This window comes from Columba livia, chromosome 1, assembly GCF_036013475.1.
Source record: "Columba livia isolate bColLiv1 breed racing homer chromosome 1, bColLiv1.pat.W.v2, whole genome shotgun sequence".
Classification (NCBI taxonomy): Eukaryota; Metazoa; Chordata; class Aves; order Columbiformes; family Columbidae; genus Columba; species Columba livia.
The window spans coordinates 171,156,904-171,181,880 of record NC_088602.1 but is presented as its reverse complement, the minus strand read 5'-3'; the positions used below and the strand labels follow the sequence as shown (position 1 = coordinate 171,181,880).

Below are 24,977 nucleotides of genomic sequence, written 5' to 3'. Positions count from 1 at the left end.
TCGCTTCTTTCAAGGTCTTTTTAGTGTTACTTTTGTGCTTGGCTCAATGATGAGCACAGACTTGGCTTTATAGTGTCCAGCAGAGAGAGGTGTTTCTGAAAAGAAGCTGTTGGTGAAATGAACTTTAAGCAGAACAGATTTCAACAATCACGTCTTTGGATAAAAGGCGTGGGTGTACCTAGAATAGGGACTGTCTTTCTAGCATGCAAGAATGCATTGAAAAGAAGCCAACCTGCATGTGCAAACATGAACTGCTGTGGCACTTCGCAGGCCAAAGGGAACAAACACATCATTGCAAAACACAAATGTAGCGCTGATAACGGGCAAGGGGAGCAGAGCAGCGCAGCCAGCGGCGATTGGCGCTCTTCTTGGCCAATCACATGGGAGGCCGCAAGCCGCCGCTATTTTCCACGCCCCAAAGGCTGGAGTGGCGGCGCCGCCGGCCAATAGAAGGTCGCCGTTCGGGCGTGCGGTCCTGCCGGCGGCGGGGAAGGGGCGGGACGCAGCGCTCGGAGCAGTCGCCGTCGCGGCGGCTGCAGCAAGATGGCGGTGGCGGGGAAAGGCGCGGTGTCCGCGGCGGTGAAGCCGATCTTTAGCCGGGACCTGGGCGAAGCGAAGCGGCGCGTGAGGGAACTGTACCGCGCCTGGTACCGCGAGGTGCCCAACGCCGGTGAGGGCGCGGAGCCGGTCGCGCATGCGCGGGCGGGAGCGCGAGCTCAAGGTCGTGGCGGCCGCCCCGCAGCCGTTGGGTTCGGAAGGTGCTCGGTCACTCCCGGCTGTGAGGGCTCGTCCCTCGCCCCTCGCTGTCCAGCCCCGGCCCCTGCCCCGCTGCTTGTGGGCCCGGTGGACACGGCCGTTCGGGGCTTGTGGGCTCCCGGTGCGGCGCAGGCCCGGTCGGCCTGGCGCAGCCGGGTTTGCCTGGCCCTGCCTGCCCCGGCGGCCGCCCCAGGACGGCGAGCGCCGGTCGCGTCGCGCCGTGCTCGCCACTTGGTTTCCCGAGCGGAGCAGAAGAGAAGTGAGCTTTGATTTCCCAGAATAGGGATACGGTGGCTTTGTGATCTGTCTCCTTAAAATTGCTCTGGGACTGATACCGTGGCCGCGTTGTTTATTAGCTTTCAATTAATTGTGTTAGTGAAGCCGGCAGGCACTGCAGGAACAAATGACCGTGTAGTGTTTTGTAGGGTTGAGTTGCACGTTGTCAGTGGGAAAGAGGAAAAGCAGTATAGATGACCCCTGTGACTGTTGTGTTTCTTGTAGTACACCTGTACCAGCTGGACATCACGGTGAAGCAGGGGCGTAACAAGGTGCGGGAGATGTTCATGAAGAATGCCCACGTTAGAGATCCACGGGTGATAGACATGCTGGTTATTAAGGTACAAACAAGTTATTCCTGTTTTGTTGAAGCTGCACAGGACGGCAAGCAAAACAGTAGTTTAAATACCGTGTTGTGGTTGGTTGGTTTGTTTTGGAAACAGTGGCAGTCAAAGATAGGGCAAAAAGATGGTGCTAGCTAGTGTACCATTAAAAAGGACTTTTCAGCTCCTTCGATTGGGATGTGGTTTTCTTCACCTATTCCAAAACATATGTTAGAGTGGCAGTAGTTGGTGGGAGGCTGGCTTTAGGGGCAGGACATCTTGAGTCTGCAATACGTGTGGTTCTGTCTGGTGCAAAGCAATAACCAGCATACCAAGAGTTGGGCAAGGCTTCAAAGCGGGTCTGAACAACAATAACCTCTGCAGTTGTAATGCATTAGAAGGTTTCCAACCAAGGATGGCCATGCTGACCTGTTGTATTTCTTGCATTTCAAGGCAGTTGGTCTGTCTTTACATGATTAAACAAATCTGGAAACAGGATCGTAGGCAATAAATAGGGTAGGTGACGGTTCCAGGCAGTCTCATGCTGCCCTGTGCTGCCATCCTCCAAAACCAGAACAATAATTCATAGACTGGAGTCACAAAGAAGTTATGTTCAAATCTCTGTGGTAGTGATACTGGTGCCAAGCACTTAGCAGCAATTTTACTTAAAGGCACAGGGCAGGTACAGTATATGTATTTGTGTCACAGTGTAGGTGACGCAAGCAGTCTTCAGGAGTACAGAATTGTCGATGCAGCTATCCTAAGGGTGTTTCTAAGTGTATTCAAATAACTTTTGTAGTGCTGTATAGTTAGAATCAGGCTCTAACTGAGAGCTAGTCTAAAAATCTTCTATCTGTGTGCAGGGAAAAATGGATCTTCAAGAAACGATTCAGGTGTGGAAGCAGAGGACTCACATCATGAGGTATTTCCATGAGACTGAAACCCCACGGCCTAAAGACTTTCTGTCCAAATTCTATGCAGGCCACGATCCCTGAGAGATTGACTCTGTCTTCCTGCCTTGTGTTACAAATAAAGTTCTGTACAGCAGGAAAAAACCTACACAGAAAGATTGTATGGCATATTAGGAGTCTAATGGCTAAATCCAAATCCAGAGTGTGCGCAAGTCATCGTGACCTGTGTGAAGATCTGCGACTTCCTAGTTTTTGCCAACGTGTGTTTGGTGGGAGTTTGTCCCATCCCGTGCCCTGGAGTCTCTGCTGAATAACCACAACACAACCTGGCTGTGGAGCTCTCTGTGGGGCCCGTGGCCGCGTGTGCGTGTGTGTGTGTTTGCGTTTGCTCTCTGGAAGAGATGGCCTTGAGAAAAGCCACTGTAGCAGCAAAAATGTTCTTAGTGCTTGAGGCCCGTCTGTATTCATGCAGTGTTTTACAATTTTGTGCAATGACTTTGCTGACCTTGTGGTTTTTATTTGGACACTATTCTCTGTTTACTTCCTCGCAGAGAATGGCATAAAATCCAATAACCCAAAAAAGCCCTTTGTGCAATAAAAAGATGAGCAGAGTCCATTTCTCTGCTGCAAAGTGAAATTACCTGGAAAAATGGCATTTTGTACTGTTGTCTAGAATAGGCAGGCTCTGTAAGAGCTTCTGATGCCTAGCAGATGTCCTACCATCACCTCCTTAATTGCATCAAGAATTACTAGCTCCCTCTCAAGAAGGGTAAGGAGAACCTCTTTAATCAGATAAAACACATTTTCAGCAGGTCACTCGGTGCTGGAGCTCCCCCATGTGTGATCAGCACTGAATGCCTGTAGTGCTCTCAAGCTGCTTTTTATCCTGGCCTGAATACTGGGGCCTTCTTCCCCATGTGCGGGCTGTAAAGGAGCACCCCTCAGGGGTACGTATGTCTGTTTACCTAGGAACTTTGGGCCTGGGGTGCTTTTTAGGACAGGGCTGAAGAAGGAACACAGGAAAGGCCACGAGAGACCGTGGACTAAAGCAGTGACAGGAGTTTGGCAGTTTAGAAGACAGGAGCAGGGACATGTTTGACCCGCAAGAGCCGATAAACTGGAGCAACCACTTCTTGAGTGGCCTTAGAGAAGGAGGGGGCAACTGAGATACAGAGTGACTCAAGAACCTGCCAGCTCTGGGGTCGCTCAGGTGGCAGGTTCCCTTTGCGCTCAGTATTGGAGCTGGAGTGTTAGAGCAAACGTCAATAGCAGTGACAAGCAATAAAGGAGTAAATGCATCTGCTTGAAACAAACACGGTGCTAATGCATGTGACATTAAAAGAAACTTTTGTGACAGCTACAAGAATACTGAAGGAAGCAGTGGGCAGTCAAGAGGAGAGGCCAGATCAGCTGAGCAGAAAGCATGGGAGAGACACTGCTGGCTTGAAAAAAATAAAAAAGAAAAAATTAAAAAGAAATAATTTGACTTTAACCTTTCAAAGTGCTTGAGGAAACAGCTGGTCGAATGTGACTGAAGCTTGCCTACGCGTGCCCTAGCAGGAGAGAAGACCTTTAAAGTCTATTATGCAAGGATTTAATTGCAATAGTAAATACTTCTACAAGAAGAATTGCTGAAGTTTATACACAGTTTAAAAAGTAAGTATATTAGGGCTTGTACAAAAGGAAGTTCTGAACTACCAAGGAAATAGTAAGTACCTGGAGCCAGAGCGTGCAGATATTTTCACTGTTCACAGATTTCATGCTGTAAAATGCATCCGCAAGTTAGTTTGCCACTTATATTCACCATTTACAAAACCTACTCTTAGCTCTGCAATGATAATACTGTGTTTAACCCTCAGTGAGGGGAAATTAATGATACAGTCTCCATCAGACACACCTGCACAGTGCTGGGTTGTAAATCAACATTATTTCAACTGTGGTGCCATTTCCAATATGACTCCACTGCTTCCTCCTGGATTCCCATCATATGCTGTGGATTAGTACTGAATTACAGAAAGGACTTGTAAGAGGAAATAAATAGGAAGAGAGCGTCCTTACTGGCACAGACGTACAGAGGTAGGAAGGTTAAGACAGAATTGCTACATCACAGGCACATAATCTATAAAAACACACGACCAAAGTCACACATCTCAATCTCTTGATGTTTAATTAAGTGTGTTTTCCCGTATTGCTAATAAAAGGAATCCCAAGCAGTCTTTGATGAGGTGAGCGTGTGTGTGTGTGCAAGGATGCGGGGCCTTGTCAAGCACTTCTTAACCCTGATCTACAGATTTCTGTCATACAGACACATCACAGTATCACAGTATCACAGTATGTTAGGGATTGGAAGGGACCTCAAAAGATCATCTAGTCCAATCCCCCTGCTGGAGCAGGAACGCCTAGGTGAGGTCGCACAGGAACATGTCCAGGCGGGTTTTGAATGTCTCCAGAGAAGGAGACTCCACAACCTCCCTGGGCAGCCTGTTCCAGTGTCTGTCACCCTTACTGAGAAGAAGTTTTTTCTCAAATTTAAGCGGAACCTTTTGTGTTCCAGCTTGATCCCATTACCCCTTGTCCTATCATTGTTTGCCACCGAGGAGAGCCTGGCTCCATCCTCATGGCACTCACCCTTTATATATTTATAACCATTAATAAGGTCCCCCCTTACTCTCCTCTTCTCCAAACTAAAGAGCCCCAGCTCCCTCAGCCTTTCCTCATAAGGGAGGTGCTCCACTCCCTTAATCATCTTCGTTGCCCTACGCTGGACCCTCTCCAGCAGTTCCCTGTCCTTCTGGAACCGAGGGGCCCAGAACTGGACACAATATTCCAGGTGTGGTCTTACCAGGGCAGAGTAGAGGGGAAGGAGAACCTCTCTCGATCTACTAACCACCCCTCTTCTAATACACCCCAGGATGCCATTGGCCTTCCTGGCCACAAGGGCACAGTGCTGGCTCATGGTCATCCTGTTGTCCACCAGGACCCCCAGGTCCCTTTCCCCTACGCTGCTCTCTAATATGTAATTTCCCAACCTATACTGGAACCTGGGGTTGTTCCTGCCCAGATGCAGGACTCTACACTTTCCCTTGTTAAATTTCATCAGGTTATTCCCCGCCCAACTCTCCAGCCTGTCCAGGTCTCGCTGAATGACAGCACAGCCTTCTGGCGTGTCAGCCACCCCTCCCAGCTTAGTGTCATCAGCAAACTTGCTGATAGTACACTCTATTCCCTCGTCCAAATCATTAATGAATATATTGAATAATATTGGCCCCAATACTGACCCCTGAGGCACTCCACTAGATACTGGCCTCCAACTAGACTCCGCACCATTGACCACCACATGCAGGACACTCGCTGGCAAAGGGGACACAGAGCCCCCTGTCCCCTTTAGGAAGGACAAAACAGAGGTGACAGCTGTTGAAACCATTGCTTTGTCAATGGTTTTCTCCCTTCTGTTCTTCCATTACAGTTCTGCAAATAGATTAATAAGCCATTACTCTTCAGATACACTGTACAGCGCTCCAGTCTGTGCCTCCCCACAAAAAAGGAGTTTCTAACAAAAAGGAGTTTTTAACAGGGCACTGCGATCTTTACAGCCTTTTAATTCTCTGGTTTTAGCTGTGCTGGAAAAATGCAGGAAAATCTCTTTATCAAACAGAATACATAACAACAAATGACAGATTTACAACAAGTTCTTTAAAACAACAACTTTTTTCTGAAAAGAATCAAATACACCCAAACTCAAAACTTTACGTGGGGCAAGCCAAATGGAATAACATAAAATGGAGGGAAGTGTAGATTAGATAAAGGAAAAGCAGAAATAATTCATCTTTATCTGACGAGTCTGAATGGTCCAGCTACTTCAGAGATCAGTGTTGTTACACCCACCAGACAGTTTGTTCTGGTGGGTTCTGGAATTCTCTCACCTGGTTCACTTCTGTATCAGAATTTCACACTAAAGCATCCAAGGCCTTTCTACATGCATAGTGCAAACAGTCCCTGCAGCAGCTGGTGGTACTCAGTTCAAAGCAGTGAAGTGTTCAGGTGTCAGAGCTGACAAACTCCAATGGCAGCTGGACTCTGCTTGTATGGAACTTCCACAGGAGGATCTCAAAGGGCTTTGCAATCACCAAGCAATCATGCTCTGCACAGTCTTAGGAGCCGAGTAACGAGAATTCTTGCCTTTACGCAGACCGAGCAGTAATCATCAGGCTGGTACCCAAGGAATGACCTGGGCACGTCAGCGAAAGGCACTTGTGCAGTGAAGAGCCACGTGCCCCAGCATCTCACGGCTCCCCCCGCACTGACCCACACCCCTGTCCGCTGAGCCTTGTCACAGGAGGAATGGCTGGAAACCCTCACCACGGGCTTGCCGTCTGCCAACGTGACAGGGCTGCGCTGGGAGCACCGTGGGATACAGATACCACATCACCACCCCCGACGGGTTGATAACGACCGAGAAGCTGTCTCCCGTCTTTAAGCCGCTGATGGTCTTCCCGCTGTACACATCTTGCACCTGGAAGAGAGAGATGGGGGCTACCAGGATTTCCACAGATCTTCCATCTTGAGGTCCAGCCGTGGTCACCGAGGTGGCATGGCAGGACAGGGCACAGGAGTGGCCAACAGGAGGGAGACCCAATGGGTGGCTGCCCCTTTGTCCTGAAGGCAGGGAGTGGGAGTCCTTCCCCCCAGAAAATGCAACAAGGTGTCAACAAGGGAAGCTGTAAAAAGGGGCATCCAGGTTCCACAGGGCTGCCCCACCATGCAGGGTGCCAGTGGGGCTCACCTCATACACGGTGTCCTCGGGGAAGTGGAGCTTGGCCAGGCTGGTGTTGTAGACAAAGGGCATATCCGTCCTCCGGCTGAAGAAGACGAGGGCGCTGGCGCCCTGGGACAGCGGGCGCAGGAACACCTCGATGTGCGATTTCTCCTAGAGGTGGGAACGGGTGGGTGAGGCAGAGCTGCCGGGACCAGCGCTGGCCCATAGCTTCTGTTATAGTCAAATATGACTCAAAGAAATTTAGAATAACTTTTCTTAAAGATAAATGAACAAAACAGCGCTGGGCGGCCTGGGAGTCACTGCTCTACCTAAAGGCACACAGATTGGTTACAGAAAAAAAAGTGTTTATATACCGTCTGCAAGTACATGCCCCTCAATCTTCTTTCGGATTGGTTAGATGGGTTGCTATGCTGTCAATCAGTCTTCCCCGCACAGCGACGCACATCCCCCTCCCCATAAGCACACAACAACTTTCCCGCCAAAACTTGCAAAGCAGGGTGTGCAACGGCTTTCCCGCCAAAACTTGCAAAAACAGAATGTAACAAACTATGGCGGTTTAACATTTACACAACTCAGTGAATCGTCAACTACTAACATATTCCTAGTTTGATTAGCAAATCTACTTTAGTTATGCAATCTATAACAGCTTCTGACTTTGCCCTGTGGGGCTGCTACACCAGCAGGTCCCCAGTTCCCACAGCTCCTGCTCATGTTTCCCTGCTTCACCTCTGTCCTGGTTTTGTGAAAAATCTCTTTTAGTGAATTTCCCTGTCAGCTAAAGCCATCTTACTAACTGCACTTTCCTGAAAGCTAGATACATGTTTTGGTAGATATAGCAATGGAATGCAAGGTCATTATAAGGATGGATGCATGTCCCACGAGAGCAGTGAACTGAAACAGATGACCAAAAACTGACCAACTAAATATTCCATCCCATTCATGTGATACTTCATATAAAAGTGGGAGATCACGAGGATCTTGTCTCTTTTCTTATGGCCGACATTAGGAGAGGACCTTGCTAGTCGTCCCTGAAAACTGAGGCCTAGTGACAGACTGAATCCAGTTCCGGTTGGCTGGAGAGTCCAGTCCAGGACATCAGTGTGCCGACCCCTCATCTGCTGGAGCAGTTGATGAGACTTTCAAGATTGGTTTTCTGTATTTTGTATTATTTTCTCTATTTTATTAGTAGCATTAGTAAAACATTTTTAATTTTTCCAACTCCCTTCTCTCGGTCTTTCTTTCCCTCTCAATCTCCTGTCCTTAGTGGGAATGGTGGAATTTTTAAAGGAACTGGCAAGTAAAATCTAAGAGGCTGCTCCTGAGCATGTGCAGATTAAAATCCCCATTTCTCCTTTCAAAGAGTTATATTTGCTGTTTTTGCGGTAAGTTGGCAAGGGCACGCCTTGGCTAAAATGCAAGTCATACTGAAAATCAGGGTATGTTAGAGCTTTTCAGAGAAAATTTTCTGGGATCTTTAACATGGACAGAATAACTTTTCCAAGAAGGAGGTTTAAGGAAATTGTTGGGCTGCTCTAACTGAAGCTTTCAACCAAAACAAATAGAAGAGCCCAGCTTGAAGTAAAATCTCAGCATTCAAGATTTCAGCCTGATGATATGAAAGTAAAAGACCTTGTTTGCAGTTGCTTTTATCTGTTGGTGTAATCAAGCTGCCTTAATCTGTAGCCGCTCTTCCAATAAATCTGTATAAAAGAAAAAAGCAAGCTATATGGAATAGGACTTGATTTTTCATTTATGCCCAAGCAGAAGATGCAGGCTTCCTTGAGAAGCAATCAGCATTCTTTTCTCTTTCCTCAGCCTTCTGTCTGCCTATAAACTCTTTTTACTGGTTATGCAGGGCTGCCGTCTTTCCTGTAGCGAGTCAGATGTGGATATTTCTCAAGCTCCTTGAGCTCTGTGGTCGCTCATTTGAAGTCAACCATCCTGTTTTGAAGGATGGTGCCACCTTGCTTTACTGAGGATCTGGGACAGATCTGTTCTGAATCCTCAGAAGTTTGTGCTGACATTTACAAGGGCTCCCAGGCTTTTGGAATACATATGGCTGGTTTTGTATCTTTAAAAAATAATCAGAAAACGCTTGCTGGAGTGTTGTTTTTTTTAGGGTATGTCAAGTCATAAACACTTGTTGTAGCGACCACGCCGTAGCTGGAATGATGTCTGTACCTCGTATCCTGGGCAGCTTCACTGTGAGCGTGTTTTCACCTTTGCATTGGTGTGGATTGGAAGTCAGCACCCTGTCAGTTTCTGTGCCTCCTTTGAAAGGCAGAACATTTTTTTGGTAAAAGGCTGGAGGGTGAAATATCTCGGAACAGCTTCAGTCAGTGGCAGCGCCGAGGGCTGGCCCTGCGGTGCGACCTGGGCTCTGGCTTCTGCGCCCGTGCTGGAGGAGCCACGTCCTGCACCGCTGTTACTAACTGGCTGCTACGCAAGGCACGTGGCTTCATAAGCTGCCAGTTAGTACATATGGATGCTTTTATATAGCCTAATTCAGCCTTCCTTTTAATCTGCTTTCATACGAAGTAATCTTTGGCGGTACAGGCTGCAAGAGAGCTGAACTCCTCCTTGGTGTTTGTGTAAAAATCAAGATCAGTGGTGCCACTTAAGTGATTTTTAAATGGAAATGACTGGTTAACATTGTCTGGGTTTGGCTTCCGTCTGTCCAAATTTATGAAGAGCCTCTGATATCTCAAGATAACTTAGTCCCAGGGACGTCTCCATGGAAACAGGATCTTTGTTTTCTGAAATTTAAGGCTTTCTGGATTTATACTCCCGACAAAACACACGCACAAATGAGTCTGGGGACAGAGGGTAAGGAGCTGGGGACCCATGAAAGGTGTTTGTAGCAGTTTGAGGATGATATAAAGTGTCATTGGGCCCTGTGGCTGCTCCACTGCCTCTCATGGAAGAACACAGAGGGCTTTCAGCCAAGGACCCGGCACGCACCTCTTGATGTTGCAGGCCGATGAGAAGCCGCCCGTTGAAACCTGCAGGGCAGATGAGGCAGAAGATTAAAGTTCCTCCCTCGGGGGAGATGTTTGCAGCACCCGTTTCTCAGGGGTGGGTGCAGAGGCGCGTGGCAGCTGCCGCTCGGCTGCCCCCAGCCCCGAAGCTCTGGGCCTGGCGCTCTGGGACACAAACAAGAGTCACCAACGAGTTTGCACATGGCGTGCGCACTCTGAAAGCTTTTCGGTGGCAAATGTTGTTGTTCACTGACTGCTCGTGTGATCTGCAGCCTTTCCGTCCCCACCGCGCTCCCACACGAAAGCTCCGGCACCGCGTGGGTCTGAGCGGGCGCCGCTGGCCTGAGGGTCTGAAGCTGCTTCCCTGGAGCACCTGGGCAGGGGACGCAGCGCGGTCAACAGCAGCTCACGCTCAGGCCACAGGCTGCAGGAGACAGCTTGGCCAAGGCTGGCAGCTTTTTCCCCGACTGCCGTTCCTCTGGGCAGCAAGGCGCGCTTGTTTCCACAGGCAGATTCGGGTGGTGGGATCTGTCTTACATGAAGCTGTCATCACAGGAGGTGCCATTTGCTGTCTAATGTACAGGACTTGCTCAGCAAAACAGGTAACTTTAGACATAGCTGTTGAATCTTTGATTCCAACTACAAAGGTTATCCCAGATATCAGGCCTTAGTTCAACACAGTGATGACAAAAAAACCTTTGGACTTTGCAATAGGCAATAAAGAGCATAAAGCAATTGAGGGTTTGTCTTAGGCCTTTCCCTCTTTCTGGATATGAACCGATGTGTCTTATCTTGCAGTAACACAAGTCAGATGGGAGCTTCAGAAAGCCATTAATTCACATACGTAGTGCCTGCATCCAGTACATGGGAGGACTAAGGTTTGCCATCTCCATAGGTGACGCGGCTTTCAAAATTTCCAAGTTTTCACTTTTTTAAGCAACCCAACATTTTGTAAAGTGTCCCATTTGTTTGGCCATGCAGCTGTCCCTGTGGGACCTGGGAACGGGCTGAGTTTGGACACTGCTGCTCCTCTGTACCTGGGGAGGTTGCTTGCACTGAGGAGCTCGGTGCTTCGCCGTCGGGAGGAAGGGAGCTGGGCCAGCCCACCGGAGGCCCCGACGTCTCCCGTGTCATTTCTCTCCCACTCACAACCCTCACGTTTTCGGGCACCATCCATTCAGTCTTCAGGCCATCTCATAAAACACAGAGCAAGATACTTTCTGGTTCCTTCCTCCCTCCTGTGGAAAGATCACTACTTACAAATGCCTCCTGGGTAAAGGAGGGCTGGTGGTTTTTTTAAATGCAATTTTTCTTAACACAAAACCGCAATTAACGTAGCTGTAGAAAATATAAAAATGAACACAGACAAATAAGCTCGTTATGCACAGTTGCTATGAGACAGTAGCAACTGCTATTGGCAAAAGAAACCTACAAATCATTTGTGGTGGAGTATCAAAGGTAACCAACTAACTAAACACTAAACCTAGTCAGATCTTGCCTGCATTTTCGTAATTTCTAATTTCTGTTTCACTCCATATGCTCCCACTGTTATTAATCAAACTGTGAGCATGACTGAGCCAATGTTGCAAACCAAAACAGTTATTTGTGGGTTTCCTATCCATAAAAAAAAAAAAAAAAAGAAATATAAAATATACATTCTGGTTTCCCACGCACATTCGGATTTGTGAAGTATAGACTATCGTTAGGAGCATCACACAGAAATCAAACATAACAACCTGTTTCACTGTCAGAGTAACACAGAACAATCTTCTGCTTCCAGCACACTGATAAAAACTCCTAAACGCTGACTTGTATTCAAGCCATAGTTTATACTGACCGAAAAAGTGCAGATAAGACCATGAAAAATTGCCAATGAGAGCTTGACACTGCGTTATTCATTAAAATAGCAAAATAATGAACTCTGTACTCTAACCACAAGCACACCACGCTATTGGAAATTATTAGCAGAGGTTTTATATCATCAAAACTGTATGTTTGAGTATTTTCATTTTGAGTGGATCAACAACCATTTGGGTAAAAAGTGCTGGGATAACCGCACACTTTATTTTTGCTGTTAAAGTTATTTACAGTTTCCTAATTGAATCGCTGCAAGTTCCTCTGCTCGTCATCTGCTGCTGCCTTAATGGTAAATTATCACTGAAACCTGAAATCTGACAACTTCTATGAGACAACATCACCCAAGGCTATTCTGTCTGCTCCTCAGTGCCATAAGCAAAGGAGAAAAATGCAATTCTCTTTCTAGCTAGATTATCTTCCTTTCATTATTATCTTTCTTCTATTTTTTTTTAATTCATAAATAACTGACTTGTCATCTAAGTGCGTGGGTCATGAAAATTGGTGTGAGAGAAACCGCTTGATCACCTCTAAGCATCCAGACATCTGCTCAAGCCAGTCCATGGAGTACAGGACCATCCAGCTCTGTCTCCTTAGACCTCTCAGTAGAGCTGTTTGAAATGTGGTGGGCACTGAGAAGCCAACAAACTCCCAGACTACTTGGCAAACATACTTCAGCTCTTGTTGGCTCCCCCACGCTGTACTTGCTAAGAGTCCTCTCTGTCTCTTCATCCAGGCTGTTAATAAATAAGCTAAACTTTATCAGCCCCATATGGATACGTAGGGACATCACTAGTGACCAGCCACCAGTTGGACTCTACCACTGATCCCAGCTCTTTAAACCTCACGGTCTGAACAGTTGTCCACCCACTTTACTGTCTACCTTGCCAGTCTGTGTCTCATTGATTTAGCTACGAGGATACTGTGGGAGATGGTGTTAAAGGCTTTGCCAAAGTCAAGATAACAAATGACTTGCACTGTCCTCACGCTTTGAGGAGGCTGCCCTTTAAGAACAACCAGCTCTCCGGGACATCTCTCTTTGGGACCCTGCCAAGCAGATCTCTGAGAGCATCTTCCTTAGTTGTCTCATTGATCGCCTGTGTCAATATTGTCCTCAGCACGCTCCAGAAACCACCTGGATTGTGCACTGCCATGTAGTGCATCTCTATTGAAGTGCGCAGTGAGTCCCAAGGCCTGTAACCACTGATCAGCTGGTCTGTGGCGAGTAGCTACCACAACATCACCCATGTTGCTTTGTATGATTTTTAAAGTCTCAGGTCACCCTTTTAGGCTAATTTCTGTAACAAATGCTTTCAGTACAGGAAAGCTTGGCCTAACCTGAGCTTTCTCAAGGGCCAATGGAACAAATCCTCAGCCCTGCAAACAGAAACCTGGATGATCTGCATTTAGGAGCTGCTTCTCCCTTGACTTCTCTGTACAAACAAGAAGGCAACACGGATTCAAACCAACTCTGTCAGTGTCGCCCCACAAGAATGCAGCAAGTCTGAATTGCTTGTTGTGAACTGCGATCCCACCTCGGCTGTGGGAGAGGGCACCCAGTGGTCTGGTCCTCACCCAGCCCTGTCCCACCGAGGCCACCACTGCAGAACCTGCCACTGCAGCAGGGACACAGAGGCCTCTGAGCTCTGGCCTCCCAGGAGGAGGAGAAAGAGGAGGGATGACCCCCATCACCACACCCCAAGGCTGAGCAGAGCAGAGCAGAGCAGAGGAGGAGCTTTGGGTTTGATCAAAGGCCAGCAATTGCAGGGGAAGAGGAGCAGGAACACGGAAAAAGAGCGTAGGGAAGAGGAGAAAGCAAGAGGAAGAGGGCAGCTGCCTGGGGAGGGAAGTGGGAGAGGAGGAGAGAAGGGCAAAAGGAGGCAGAGACAGTCTTGGGTCCAAAGAGAAAGACCAAGGAGGAGACAGGCTAGGAAATGGCATTGCTCCTTTGGCTGGGGTCCCAGCTGTCATCCTACTTGAGCAACGTCTCTATACTGGCAGTTTTTCTTACGGTCTTTACTTTAGTTCTTGACTTCACGAAGCGCAGGAGGAAGTGGAGCCGTTACCCGCCGGGCCCAACGTCGCTGCCGTTCATTGGGACCATGCTGTCTGTTGACTTCCAAAACCCCCACCTCTCCTTCAACAAGGTGAGTGCTGGCCCCCGCAGATAAACCACGTGGGTTTTGTGCTTCCGTTTGCAAATTCTAAGGGCCTTTTCTATAGGAAGGCACTGTTCAGCTGTCAGTCCAAAATCTGCCCAATGCAGAAACTAAAGATAGCGTTTCTATGATTTGCTTACACGCTCCCGAGCCCTTTGTTCAGTGCTACTGACTGGCAGGGGAGTTGTGACCTGCCTGCCCGGCAGTCCGTGTTCAGTCAAGGTCTTGTCTGCCCGGAGGAGGCTCCATGGGAGGCTCCCAGGGTGAGCGTTCGGCTGACAGGCTCACCTGTGCACCCATCCTGCTGGCAGCGTTTGTCTTACAGATCACAATAGACGCAGGGTGTGTGCCAGTTACCTGTCTTGCTAGATGTGTAACGCTCCTTTTAGGGAGAAACCTCTTGCAACCTGTTTCTGGAAACCGGGCTCTGGGTAGATCTTTAGAGACAAATGCGTATTAAAAAAAATTACATATCATCTTATCATCAGTACTTCCTTCTAACAGAAGCAGACTGACTCAAAACTTGACTAGTCTTTCAGATCAAAATAAATACAAGTATTAGGAAATAATTTGTTGTTGAGCATGCAGCCTTTGAAAACCCCCAGAGAGATCCTTGACCTTGTGTTGTCAGACAAAATCCAAAATACTTGCACAGATCTCATGGCCACAGTTTGGCCAGGACAGGCGCTTTCTAAGTCTTTCCACTCACAGAGCACTGATCTCTGCTTCAGCTGCTTTTTAGCCCCACTCTGAGCTGCCGCACTGCAAAGGTGAAAGAGCACCTGAAGGTCTCCTAATCAAAGCACCTCAAAAATCATTTAAAAATAAGGGCACTAAGGAAGGATATGGTGATATTTTTCATGTTACACTCAACTCATTTTCAGGGATGTACTTTTTTATCTTGGCAGCTTCAAAAGAAGTTTGGAAATGTCTTCAATCTCCAGAACTGCTGGACCAACGTGGTGGTACTGAACGGGTATAAAGCAGTGAAGGAAGCCCTGGTCCACAGATCAGAGGACTTTGCTGACCGGCCGTATATGCCTGTATATGAACAGCTGGGCTACGGAAGTAAATCTGAAGGCAAGTCCCTTGGAAATGGACAATCCCTGCTGACACTAGCACAGGGGACACTGGGGAGATGGAAGATTTTGTGATGCCACCTGCTCATGGCCTTCCAGTCAACCTCCTTGTATGTCTTGTCACCCTTTGGTGGTGACAAAGTCAGATTTTATGAAAAGGGGGCTCCCTTTAGTGGTTGTTAGAAACTGTTACAGGTCCAGGTGCTAGCACACAGCTCTTCACCAGCGTTAGGACACCGAGTGGTACAACTTTCCTGCCAGCACTGGAGCTGGTAGCTCCCAGCGCCCAGTGATTAGTGCCTATGCTCACACACTATGTGCATGTCGTTGTCATCACAGACAAAAATGGTAACTTCTTTCCAAGACAGAATCCAGCCCACAACCTCTCATCTTCAGCTCCTGTGCGGTGGCACGAGCTGCTGCCCAGTTCACACAAGCTAAGGGCACAACACTGAAGGGTTGGGGGGAGCGATTCCTTTATCCTTAGCAGCACTTGTTGCTCTCCCTGAACCCCCCCATCTACCTTCACCAGCCATGCACATGCATTAGAAGGTGCAGTAATCCATTTGTAGAACTGCTGTATGAACAAGCCGTACAAGATCAGACTCCTTCATCTACCCAAGCAGACCTGTACCTCCAAACTCACATTTGATATTCTCTAGTGATTCTCCACTTGCTTGACATACGGGGTCAGAGCTCCTGACATTTCTTGCTCATCTGTAATTCCAGGAATTGTTATGGCGAGATACGGACACGTCTGGAAGGAACTGAGGAGATTCACGCTCTCTACCTTGAGGAACTTTGGGATGGGAAAGAAGTCCTTGGAGGAGAGAGTGAAGGAGGAAGCGGGATTTCTGTGCTCTGCAATCAGTTCTGAAGAAGGTTGGTCACATCCAGAGGGATGGGAAAATCAGAGAAAAGGCAATAGAGTGATGCAGAGAGAAGTAATACGGCAGCCACTCTCGTTTGCACGCAGTGCTCTCTTCCTAAGCCAATGCAGTTTTCTAGTCTATATGCCTTAGTGACCTGGCTCTACTTCGAAGCCACTTTACACAGTGGGGCTACTGTAACATTAATCCATTTGAAACAGGAAACAAAAAGGAAATAAATAGAAATAAGGAGGTAAAATATAATTATTCCCAGAGCTGGATTACTATCACCTTTATGAAGTCTTGGGAAACATATTGATATTATCACTTGCCATAAAAGTGCAGCTGAGAGTTTTCACAGCACATTGCCTGTCATCTAGACACAAAGCAAAGTGTTATCTGTCAAGTTACAGAACAACCCTGCAACTCAGCTTTTCTTGGGAGTTTTCTCCTTTAAACAAGGACACACCAAGTAGTGGGAGGAGATTAGAAGATCTTCACTCTCTAGAATGATGCATTTGTACTTTGAGTGGTTTGTGGGCTTTTTCTCTTAAAAGCACCAAGGAGGCATCTGTATGTTCTCGCTGCTGACAGCTGGGGTCCAACAGCTCAGTGTTGCTTTGCTCCATTGCTTGGTCTCCATCTCCATTTTTAGGTCGGCCTTTCGATTTACGTTTTCTTGTAAACAATGCAGTCTGCAATGTGATCTGCACCACCATCTATGGAAAGCGTTTCAACTACGGTGATGAGACATTCAAGAAGCTGTTACATTTGTTTGAAGAATTCCTGAAGGAAGAAACTGGATTCCTGACTCAGGTAAACCAAAAGCAAAATACGTTCTGTAAGTAGCTGCCCTCTGTTGCTTGAGAGCATTGTGATTTCATTATTTTTCTTTTTGCATCACATAATATCTTCTCTGTCTCTCTGGTTCTGACATCCCAGCTTCTTAACGTGGTGCCCACTTTGTTGCACATCCCTGGACTGCTACAGAAAGTCTTTCGAGGGCAAAAGGAGTTCATGGACTTCACAGACATGCTCGTACATAAGCACATGGAGACTTGGAACCCTGCTTACACCCGAGATTTCACCGATGAGTTTTTAAAGGAAATGAAGAAGGTAGGGTGACACCAGCAGAACCTCAGCGTCCAGGAGCAATTCCTTTGCCTGATTAAGCTTGTTGATAGAAGCTTACTTCCTCATAAAGCTGTATAAAACCTCTTACTTCTTTCCTACTTTTTCATTCCACATTGAATCTTGAGAAGGAGGCTGTGAACTTCTTAATGCTGTAACCTCCTTTATTGTCTGAAGAGACCATATTATCTGCTGATGTCCTTGTTCTCCTTTTCTATCTTCATGTTCCCCTCAGAGTCTAACAACTTGCTTCTTTCCAGCCTATGTCATTTTGAAGGCATTTAAAAGGCAATAATTGAGAATTCACTAATTTCTAAGTTTGCACCAGGGGACAAGTCAACACACAAGATTCTGTGTATGTCACTGCCTTAGTGACAAATGATTCAAAATTGGTTACAAAACTACAGAAACAGACGGGCTTTTTGGTATCGTTGTCCAGTCCACAGCCTGCCTTTAAACCGAGTTATGGCTTGGAAAGTCGGCATCTCCTTCAGGATGTGTCTCTTAGAGTTGCTTGCCAACAACTAGTTCCCTATAGATCAGACAAAGGCCTAAATCTGAACCTCACTGAATTTCAAAGGCATCTTTGATTCAGTCACACACAAAGTCAGTATAAAATCAAAGGCACGTGCGTCAGCCCATCCATCCACCGTATGTTTCTGCATATGGATTCACTTAATTTCAAGTGCTAGATGTCCAATAGTAGCAAATTCTGCCTGCAAATTGCTTCCGCCATCTGAGTCCTCAGGCTGGGCTGCTGTGCTGCACAACGAGCCCTGCTGTGCTGCATAACCAACCCTGCTGTGCCGCGGGCACCAGGCACCTCCAGTCCATACATGAGCCCCACAGCTCACAGGGACAGAGCAACGTCATCTGTGTTGCTCTGCACTGAGCAGCACTATTTGGGGGTGGATGTGAGCCCGACCAACTCACCTCTCTCTTCTGTTCACTGAAGTCCCCTGCTAAATCCCTCTACTGGGTTAACTTTGGTCAGGTCAGCCCCACAGCTCCCTTGACAGACATCTTTTATTGGGATACCAGTTGAGTCTTAAATGCCTTATTAATTGCTATCCATATTCCAACAGCATCAAAATATACAGAATAACTTAACAGAAGCTAGTCCCTAGGAAAGAAAAGTATAAAGAGGATTACAAAAGACAAGCAGATGAACTCATGCAGAGCGCTTGTCAAAGCTCATATGCTAGCAAATTTGAGCTCAATTAGCATTTGGATGAGAGACCAGTTTTGCTGAAATTGGTGTTGCAGACTTAATAGGCACCTGTGATACCCTGATTTTTTTTTTTCCCCCAACTGTAAGAAAACAGGAGGGCAGAGGCAGCGAGAATCTGTAATGCATAGCTATAGATAACCCCCTCAAAATACTGTTAATTTTGCATTTGCCACACCAGTGCAGCCTCCTCTCTACTGTGTGGGATTTATGATCCGATCAAACTTGAATAACTGTGTTCCACCTCCTCTGGGGGAGAACATTACGGCTTGTGCAGGGGCCTGCTGTCTGCTGGAGTGGAGAGCACAAGGCGTTCACTTCTGTCCTGAAGGTGGGTCTAGCGTTCATCCCTCAGGATACAGGAGGCGACTGATGACCTTCAAGTACAGGAGATAACAGGGTTTCCAAGGTACATCAGTCATATGCAGACCTGTGTTCTGCTCTGCTCTCCCAATGAACTTCTTGGTCAGCAAAAACAGATCTGGTGCTTCTCAGAACTTCCCTGGAACAATCATCTTCTTTCCCAGCAAGTGCCCCAGCTCCAGTCACCTCCTTGTTTGCTCTCTGCAGGGCAAGGCTGCTGAAGAGAGCGGTTTCAACTATAACAACCTTCGTCTGGTGACCACAGACTTGTTTGGAGCTGGGACTGAGGCCACCTCCACCACCCTCCGCTGGGCAGTTCTGTACATGATTCTCCACCCAGAAATACAGAGTAAGTGAGAGGACAGAGGTGGGGTGTGTCACCTTCAACCCTCATTCTTCTGTGAGGAGATTGAACATCTGCTCTCTGCGGTTTGGGTTGGTGGCAATGAGGAACAGCTTTGGCGATTGTTGGTCTGGCAGAAACCAGGAGAAACGCTTACAGGGCAGGGACTGATGGCAGCGGAGAAGCCCTGGCAAAAACACTGGAATTGGAAGGGCAAGTTTGCTCTTGATTTCATTTTGAAGGCTACTTGGGGGCTTTCAGTGGCCAGAGTACCCTCCTTCTAGCATTTGGAATAGATGCTAATCTGTTTTAATTCTCCAGTGCTGCATGGCCAGATACCCTTTCAGCTGCATAGAGGATGGGTAAGGTAGCATGTTGAGTGACATTAAAGGCATAAAGAATAGTTATACAGATGGCTCCCAGCAACTGAAAACAAATGCATTCCTCTCTAGTTTGTCTTCCTTTCTCTAATTGCTTGTACTGCTCTCACCCAGTGTCTACAATCTCATGCTGCCAAGCTTTCTACAGCTTGTACCAGCCCCTTCTGTTTATCTGAGGGTGCTCTAATTCCTTCGCTGTGCTGCTTTCAGGTAAGGTCCAAGCAGAGATTGATAAGGTGATTGGCAGAGAGAGATCACCCACCATGGAGGACCAAGTGAGCATGCCCTACACCAACGCTGTGATCCATGAAGTGCAACGCTGTGGAGATGTCGTTCCCATTGGAGTACCACATAGGACATACCGGGACACTGAGTTGCAAGGCTTCTTCATTCCCAAGGTGACCGTGACCATATTGACAATTGCACATCCTCTCCCTGTGCAGATGCCAGGCCTGGGGTGTGGGTGACCCCAGGCAACTCTGCTGCACTCTGTTGCACTCCCATCCCCAAGTCAGAATCACTGGCGAGCACTGAAGCAAAACACTTTGAAGTGCTGAGGCCAGGCAGACGGTCACATTTGTGCTCTAGGTTTGTACGGGTTGTGTGGGAACCCAGCTGCAGTGGCAGGTCAGTGCAAAGGTTCACTTTCCTCTCAATGGGCTGTGACACCCACTGCCCTGCCTGTATTGGAAGGAGAAAGGCACCGAGCCTAAAGGGCTTTCTGGAGGCACACAGCACCAGCTTACTGGCTTTCCTGAGATGCCAGTAGTTAAAACTCTAATCTCTGAAGCCATTCAGATGCCACTGGCATTCACTCCACTGTCGCTGTGACAGCGGCTGCCCTGGCAGCACTGGTAGCAATGCAAGACTGTTTTGGTTTGTTTGGTTTTAGCTTTGTGATATCTCCTCTAGCTTAGAACATTGACATGTGAAACAGGAGAGCTTTGCAATCTCCCCTGCCCCCTGTGAAAGCTGGGTTTTGAAGCCTTGTCAGTCAGCTTTTTCCCTCCAGCTATAAAACAAGTCCAGGAGGATCTGAGCAGCAGACGCTGTTTCCACTGTGTCGCCGTGAAACTGGCATTTGCACGGAATGTCCTTTGTGAGGATACGAATTGCAAGGGTTGAGATGCCTCAGAGCACAGGGCCGGCACCATCTGCCATTGGAAAAGTGCCCTGCTTTACCTCTAGTTTAAATAAGGCACACAAGAGGAGGTGGGTGTCTTATTCTGCAGCACCAAACAATGGTTGCTGTTAGATGGGAGATCTGGAGTAGAGAGGGACCAGCACTGGTCCATTGTGCCAAGATAATGCTGCTGTTCTCACACCAGTTGTTTCCTCTTGTGGAGGAGCGCAGGGGACGACGATCATCACCAACTTGTCTTCCGTGCTGAAGGATGAGACAGTCTGGGAGAAGCCAAATGAGTTTTACCCCGAACACTTCCTGGATACGAATGGGAAGTTTGTGAAACCAGAGGCCTTCCTGCCCTTCTCAGCAGGTAAATCTGAGGGGAGGATCCAGCTACAAGTCAGGGGCACAGCGAGAGGGGTGATCTGCTCCTTCCACAGTGATTCCAGTGTGGTTTAACATCCTTTTTCACTCCCTCTCTTGCAGGTCGCCGTGTCTGCCTGGGGGAACAGCTGGCCAGGATGGAGCTGTTTATTTTCTTTACCACTCTCCTGCAGAAATTCACCTTTGTTCTCCCTGAGGACCAGCCCAGGCCACGGGAGGATGGTCACTTTGCCTTGATAAGCTCCCCGCACCCGTACCTGGTGCAAGCAAGCCCAAGATAAGTGCACATCACTCTCCCTCCTCTTACAGACACCCACCAAAGCAAACCCTTGTCAGAAATGTTGCAGGATCATCCCAGGTTCCACTCAAGATCTCTCAAGTCTGCACAGATGTCCCCAGCTCTGTAAAGTAAGGATCTGGCCCAACAGATATAGTTTAGCTTCATTCCAGTCCTGAATCTTGAATCAGATAGCCACAGCAAGTTACAAATCAGGATCAGCTTTCCAGTACAAATACGTCTCATGGGCCAACTCTGCTTTACTTTGGGCTCTCATCGGTGGCAGCAGCAGTTCACTGAGCTCACAGCTACTGAGAGAATTGTTAGTCCTGAATGACTTTACTGAAATGCAAGTGTATCCTGGGTAAAAGACAACCCTGGGGTCATTTGTGAAATACAGAAGACAACATATTCCAAAAGAAATCCTGGTGTTTAGGTTTACCACCTTCCCAAACTAGGTCCCGAAAACTGCTTTTTTCTTTTTTGGCATTACATAAAGTCAGCTCTTGGGCAGGCCTGGAGCTCACAAAGGGACGGAGTTACACTGTTTGAAACAGCACAGCTGTAGATTTCGGAGCTACCTTTCTCTTTCTTCCTTCAATATTCCTGACAAATTGTTTTGCAAGGTGTTAGGATACATAGATATTTAGATTAGTAGTAACTACCATTTAACCACATAGCTGAAAAGACCACAGCATAAAGGAGCTTCTATGCATAATCACAGCTCAAGAAATCCGCATTCACATCTATCTTTCCAATACCAGTTTTGGAAGCTATGAAAGCTATTGAATTATGCAAATACTTAATACCATTGTTAAGATTTTTACTTCAGTGGGAGCTGCACATTTATGCTTTTCATCGATAAAACAATCCAAAAGAATAAAAGTGATCTGAAAAGTGTTCTTTGCCACCCTCTCCTCCTTGTGGTTCTCTCAGACCTGCCTCACATACTCCACAATTCTCTCCCTGCAGCCAACACCCCATTCGCTTCTTTCAAGGTCTTTTTAGTGTTACTTTTGTGCTTGGCTCAATGATGAGCACAGACTTGGCTTTATAGTGTCCAGCAGAGAGAGGTGTTTCTGAAAAGAAGCTGTTGGTGAAATGAACTTTAAGCAGAACAGATTTCAACAATCACGTCTTTGGATAAAAGGCGTGGGTGTACCTAGAATAGGGACTGTCTTTCTAGCATGCAAGAATGCATTGAAAAGAAGCCAACCTGCATGTGCAAACATGAACTGCTGTGGCACTTCGCAGGCCAAAGGGAACAAACACATCATTGCAAAACACAAATGTAGCGCTGATAACGGGCAAGGGGAGCAGAGCAGCGCAGCCAGCGGCGATTGGCGCTCTTCTTGGCCAATCACATGGGAGGCCGCAAGCCGCCGCTATTTTCCACGCCCCAAAGGCTGGAGTGGCGGCGCCGCCGGCCAATAGAAGGTCGCCGTTCGGGCGTGCGGTCCTGCCGGCGGCGGGGAAGGGGCGGGACGCAGCGCTCGGAGCAGTCGCCGTCGCGGCGGCTGCAGCAAGATGGCGGTGGCGGGGAAAGGCGCGGTGTCCGCGGCGGTGAAGCCGATCTTTAGCCGGGACCTGGGCGAAGCGAAGCGGCGCGTGAGGGAACTGTACCGCGCCTGGTACCGCGAGGTGCCCAACGCCGGTGAGGGCGCGGAGCCGGTCGCGCATGCGCGGGCGGGAGCGCGAGCTCAAGGTCGTGGCGGCCGCCCCGCAGCCGTTGGGTTCGGAAGGTGCTCGGTCACTCCCGGCTGTGAGGGCTCGTCCCTCGCCCCTCGCTGTCCAGCCCCGGCCCCTGCCCCGCTGCTTGTGGGCCCGGTGGACACGGCCGTTCGGGGCTTGTGGGCTCCCGGTGCGGCGCAGGCCCGGTCGGCCTGGCGCAGCCGGGTTTGCCTGGCCCTGCCTGCCCCGGCGGCCGCCCCAGGACGGCGAGCGCCGGTCGCGTCGCGCCGTGCTCGCCACTTGGTTTCCCGAGCGGAGCAGAAGAGAAGTGAGCTTTGATTTCCCAGAATAGGGATACGGTGGCTTTGTGATCTGTCTCCTTAAAATTGCTCTGGGACTGATACCGTGGCCGCGTTGTTTATTAGCTTTCAATTAATTGTGTTAGTGAAGCCGGCAGGCACTGCAGGAACAAATGACCGTGTAGTGTTTTGTAGGGTTGAGCTGCACGTTGTCAGTGGGAAAGAGGAAAAGCAGTATAGATGACCCCTGTGACTGTTGTGTTTCTTGTAGTACACCTGTACCAGCTGGACATCACGGTGAAGCAGGGGCGTAACAAGGTGCGGGAGATGTTCATGAAGAATGCCCACGTTAGAGATCCACGGGTGATAGACATGCTGGTTATTAAGGTACAAACAAGTTATTCCTGTTTTGTTGAAGCTGCACAGGACGGCAAGCAAAACAGTAGTTTAAATACCGTGTTGTGGTTGGTTGGTTTGTTTTGGAAACAGTGGCAGTCAAAGATAGGGCAAAAAGATGGTGCTAGCTAGTGTACCATTAAAAAGGACTTTTCAGCTCCTTCGATTGGGATGTGGTTTTCTTCACCTATTCCAAAACATATGTTAGAGTGGCAGTAGTTGGTGGGAGGCTGGCTTTAGGGGCAGGACATCTTGAGTCTGCAATACGTGTGGTTCTGTCTGGTGCAAAGCAATAACCAGCATACCAAGAGTTGGGCAAGGCTTCAAAGCGGGTCTGAACAACAATAACCTCTGCAGTTGTAATGCATTAGAAGGTTTCCAACCAAGGATGGCCATGCTGACCTGTTGTATTTCTTGCATTTCAAGGCAGTTGGTCTGTCTTTACATGATTAAACAAATCTGGAAACAGGATCGTAGGCAATAAATAGGGTAGGTGACGGTTCCAGGCAGTCTCATGCTGCCCTGTGCTGCCATCCTCCAAAACCAGAACAATAATTCATAGACGGGAGTCACGAAGAAGTTATGTTCAAATCTCTGTGGTAGTGATACTGGTGCCAAGCACTTAGCAGCAATTTTACTTAAAGGCACAGGGCAGGTACAGTATATGTATTTGTGTCACAGTGTAGGTGACGCAAGCAGTCTTCAGGAGTACAGAATTGTCGATGCAGCTATCCTAAGGGTGTTTCTAAGTGCATTCAAATAACTTTTGTAGTGCTGTATAGTTAGAATCAGGCTCTAACTGAGAGCTAGTCTAAAACTCTTCTATCTGTGTGCAGGGAAAAATGGATCTTCAAGAAACGATTCAGGTGTGGAAGCAGAGGACTCACATCATGAGGTATTTCCATGAGACTGAAACCCCACGGCCTAAAGACTTTCTGTCCAAATTCTATGCAGGCCACGATCCCTGAGAGATTGACTCTGTCTTCCTGCCTTGTGTTACAAATAAAGTTCTGTACAGCAGGAAAAAACCTACACAGAAAGATTGTATGGCATATTAGGAGTCTAATGGCTAAATCCAAATCCAAATCCAAAGCAAGTCATTATGACCTGTGTGAAGATCTGCGACTTCCTAGTTTTTGCCAACGTGTGTTTGGTGGGAGTTTGTCCCATCCCGTGCCCTGGAGTCTCTGCTGAATAACCACAACACAACCTGGCTGTGGAGCTCTCTGTGGGGCCCGTGGCCGCGTGTGTGTGTGTGTGTGTTTGCGTTTGCTCTCTGGAAGAGATGGCCTTGAGAAAAGCCACTGTAGCAGCAAAAATGTTCTTAGTGCTTGAGGCCCGTCTGTATTCATGCAGTGTTTTACAATTTTGTGCAATGACTTTGCTGACCTTGTGGT

General features: G+C 48.0%; 4 protein-coding genes across 5 annotated transcripts; 3 read left to right on the top strand and 1 right to left on the bottom strand.

Annotated features, from left to right (window-relative positions):
- The first annotated feature begins 451 nt into the window (after positions 1-451).
- Positions 452-2,422, top strand: LOC135577277 (NADH dehydrogenase [ubiquinone] 1 alpha subcomplex subunit 6-like). Its single transcript, XM_065045814.1, has 3 exons — positions 452-670; positions 1,258-1,373; positions 2,219-2,422. Exons 1-3 carry the CDS (start codon positions 544-546, stop codon positions 2,348-2,350), a joined length of 375 nt encoding a protein of 124 aa, XP_064901886.1. The 5' UTR covers positions 452-543; the 3' UTR covers positions 2,351-2,422.
- A 3,423-nt stretch (positions 2,423-5,845) lies between these two features.
- Positions 5,846-7,364, bottom strand: LOC102097909 (alpha-N-acetylgalactosaminidase). The gene is made up of 2 exons (XM_005514931.3): positions 7,050-7,364; positions 5,846-6,779 (listed from the first exon to the last, which is right to left on the bottom strand). Exons 1-2 carry the CDS (start codon positions 7,110-7,112, stop codon positions 6,597-6,599), a joined length of 246 nt encoding a protein of 81 aa, XP_005514988.2. The 5' UTR covers positions 7,113-7,364; the 3' UTR covers positions 5,846-6,596.
- Positions 7,365-13,675: 6,311 nt separating this feature from the next.
- Positions 13,676-22,113, top strand: LOC135577268 (cytochrome P450 2D14-like). 2 transcript variants are annotated; one of them, XM_065045690.1, is made up of 9 exons: positions 13,677-14,022; positions 14,943-15,114; positions 15,843-15,995; positions 16,638-16,798; positions 16,925-17,098; positions 18,912-19,053; positions 19,638-19,825; positions 20,782-20,923; positions 21,040-22,113. In XM_065045690.1, the coding sequence occupies exons 1-9, from the start codon at positions 13,810-13,812 to the stop codon at positions 21,216-21,218; spliced, it is 1,524 nt and encodes a 507-aa protein (XP_064901762.1). In that variant the 5' UTR covers positions 13,677-13,809; the 3' UTR covers positions 21,219-22,113. The 2 variants fall into 2 exon arrangements, with proteins under 2 accessions (XP_064901765.1, XP_064901762.1); XM_065045693.1 differs by lacking the exon at positions 20,782-20,923 and having other exon boundaries at positions 13,676-14,022; positions 21,040-21,368.
- Positions 22,114-22,649: 536 nt separating this feature from the next.
- Positions 22,650-24,620, top strand: LOC135577276 (NADH dehydrogenase [ubiquinone] 1 alpha subcomplex subunit 6-like). Its single transcript, XM_065045805.1, has 3 exons — positions 22,650-22,868; positions 23,456-23,571; positions 24,417-24,620. Exons 1-3 carry the CDS (start codon positions 22,742-22,744, stop codon positions 24,546-24,548), a joined length of 375 nt encoding a protein of 124 aa, XP_064901877.1. The 5' UTR covers positions 22,650-22,741; the 3' UTR covers positions 24,549-24,620.
- The last annotated feature ends 357 nt before the right edge of the window (positions 24,621-24,977 follow it).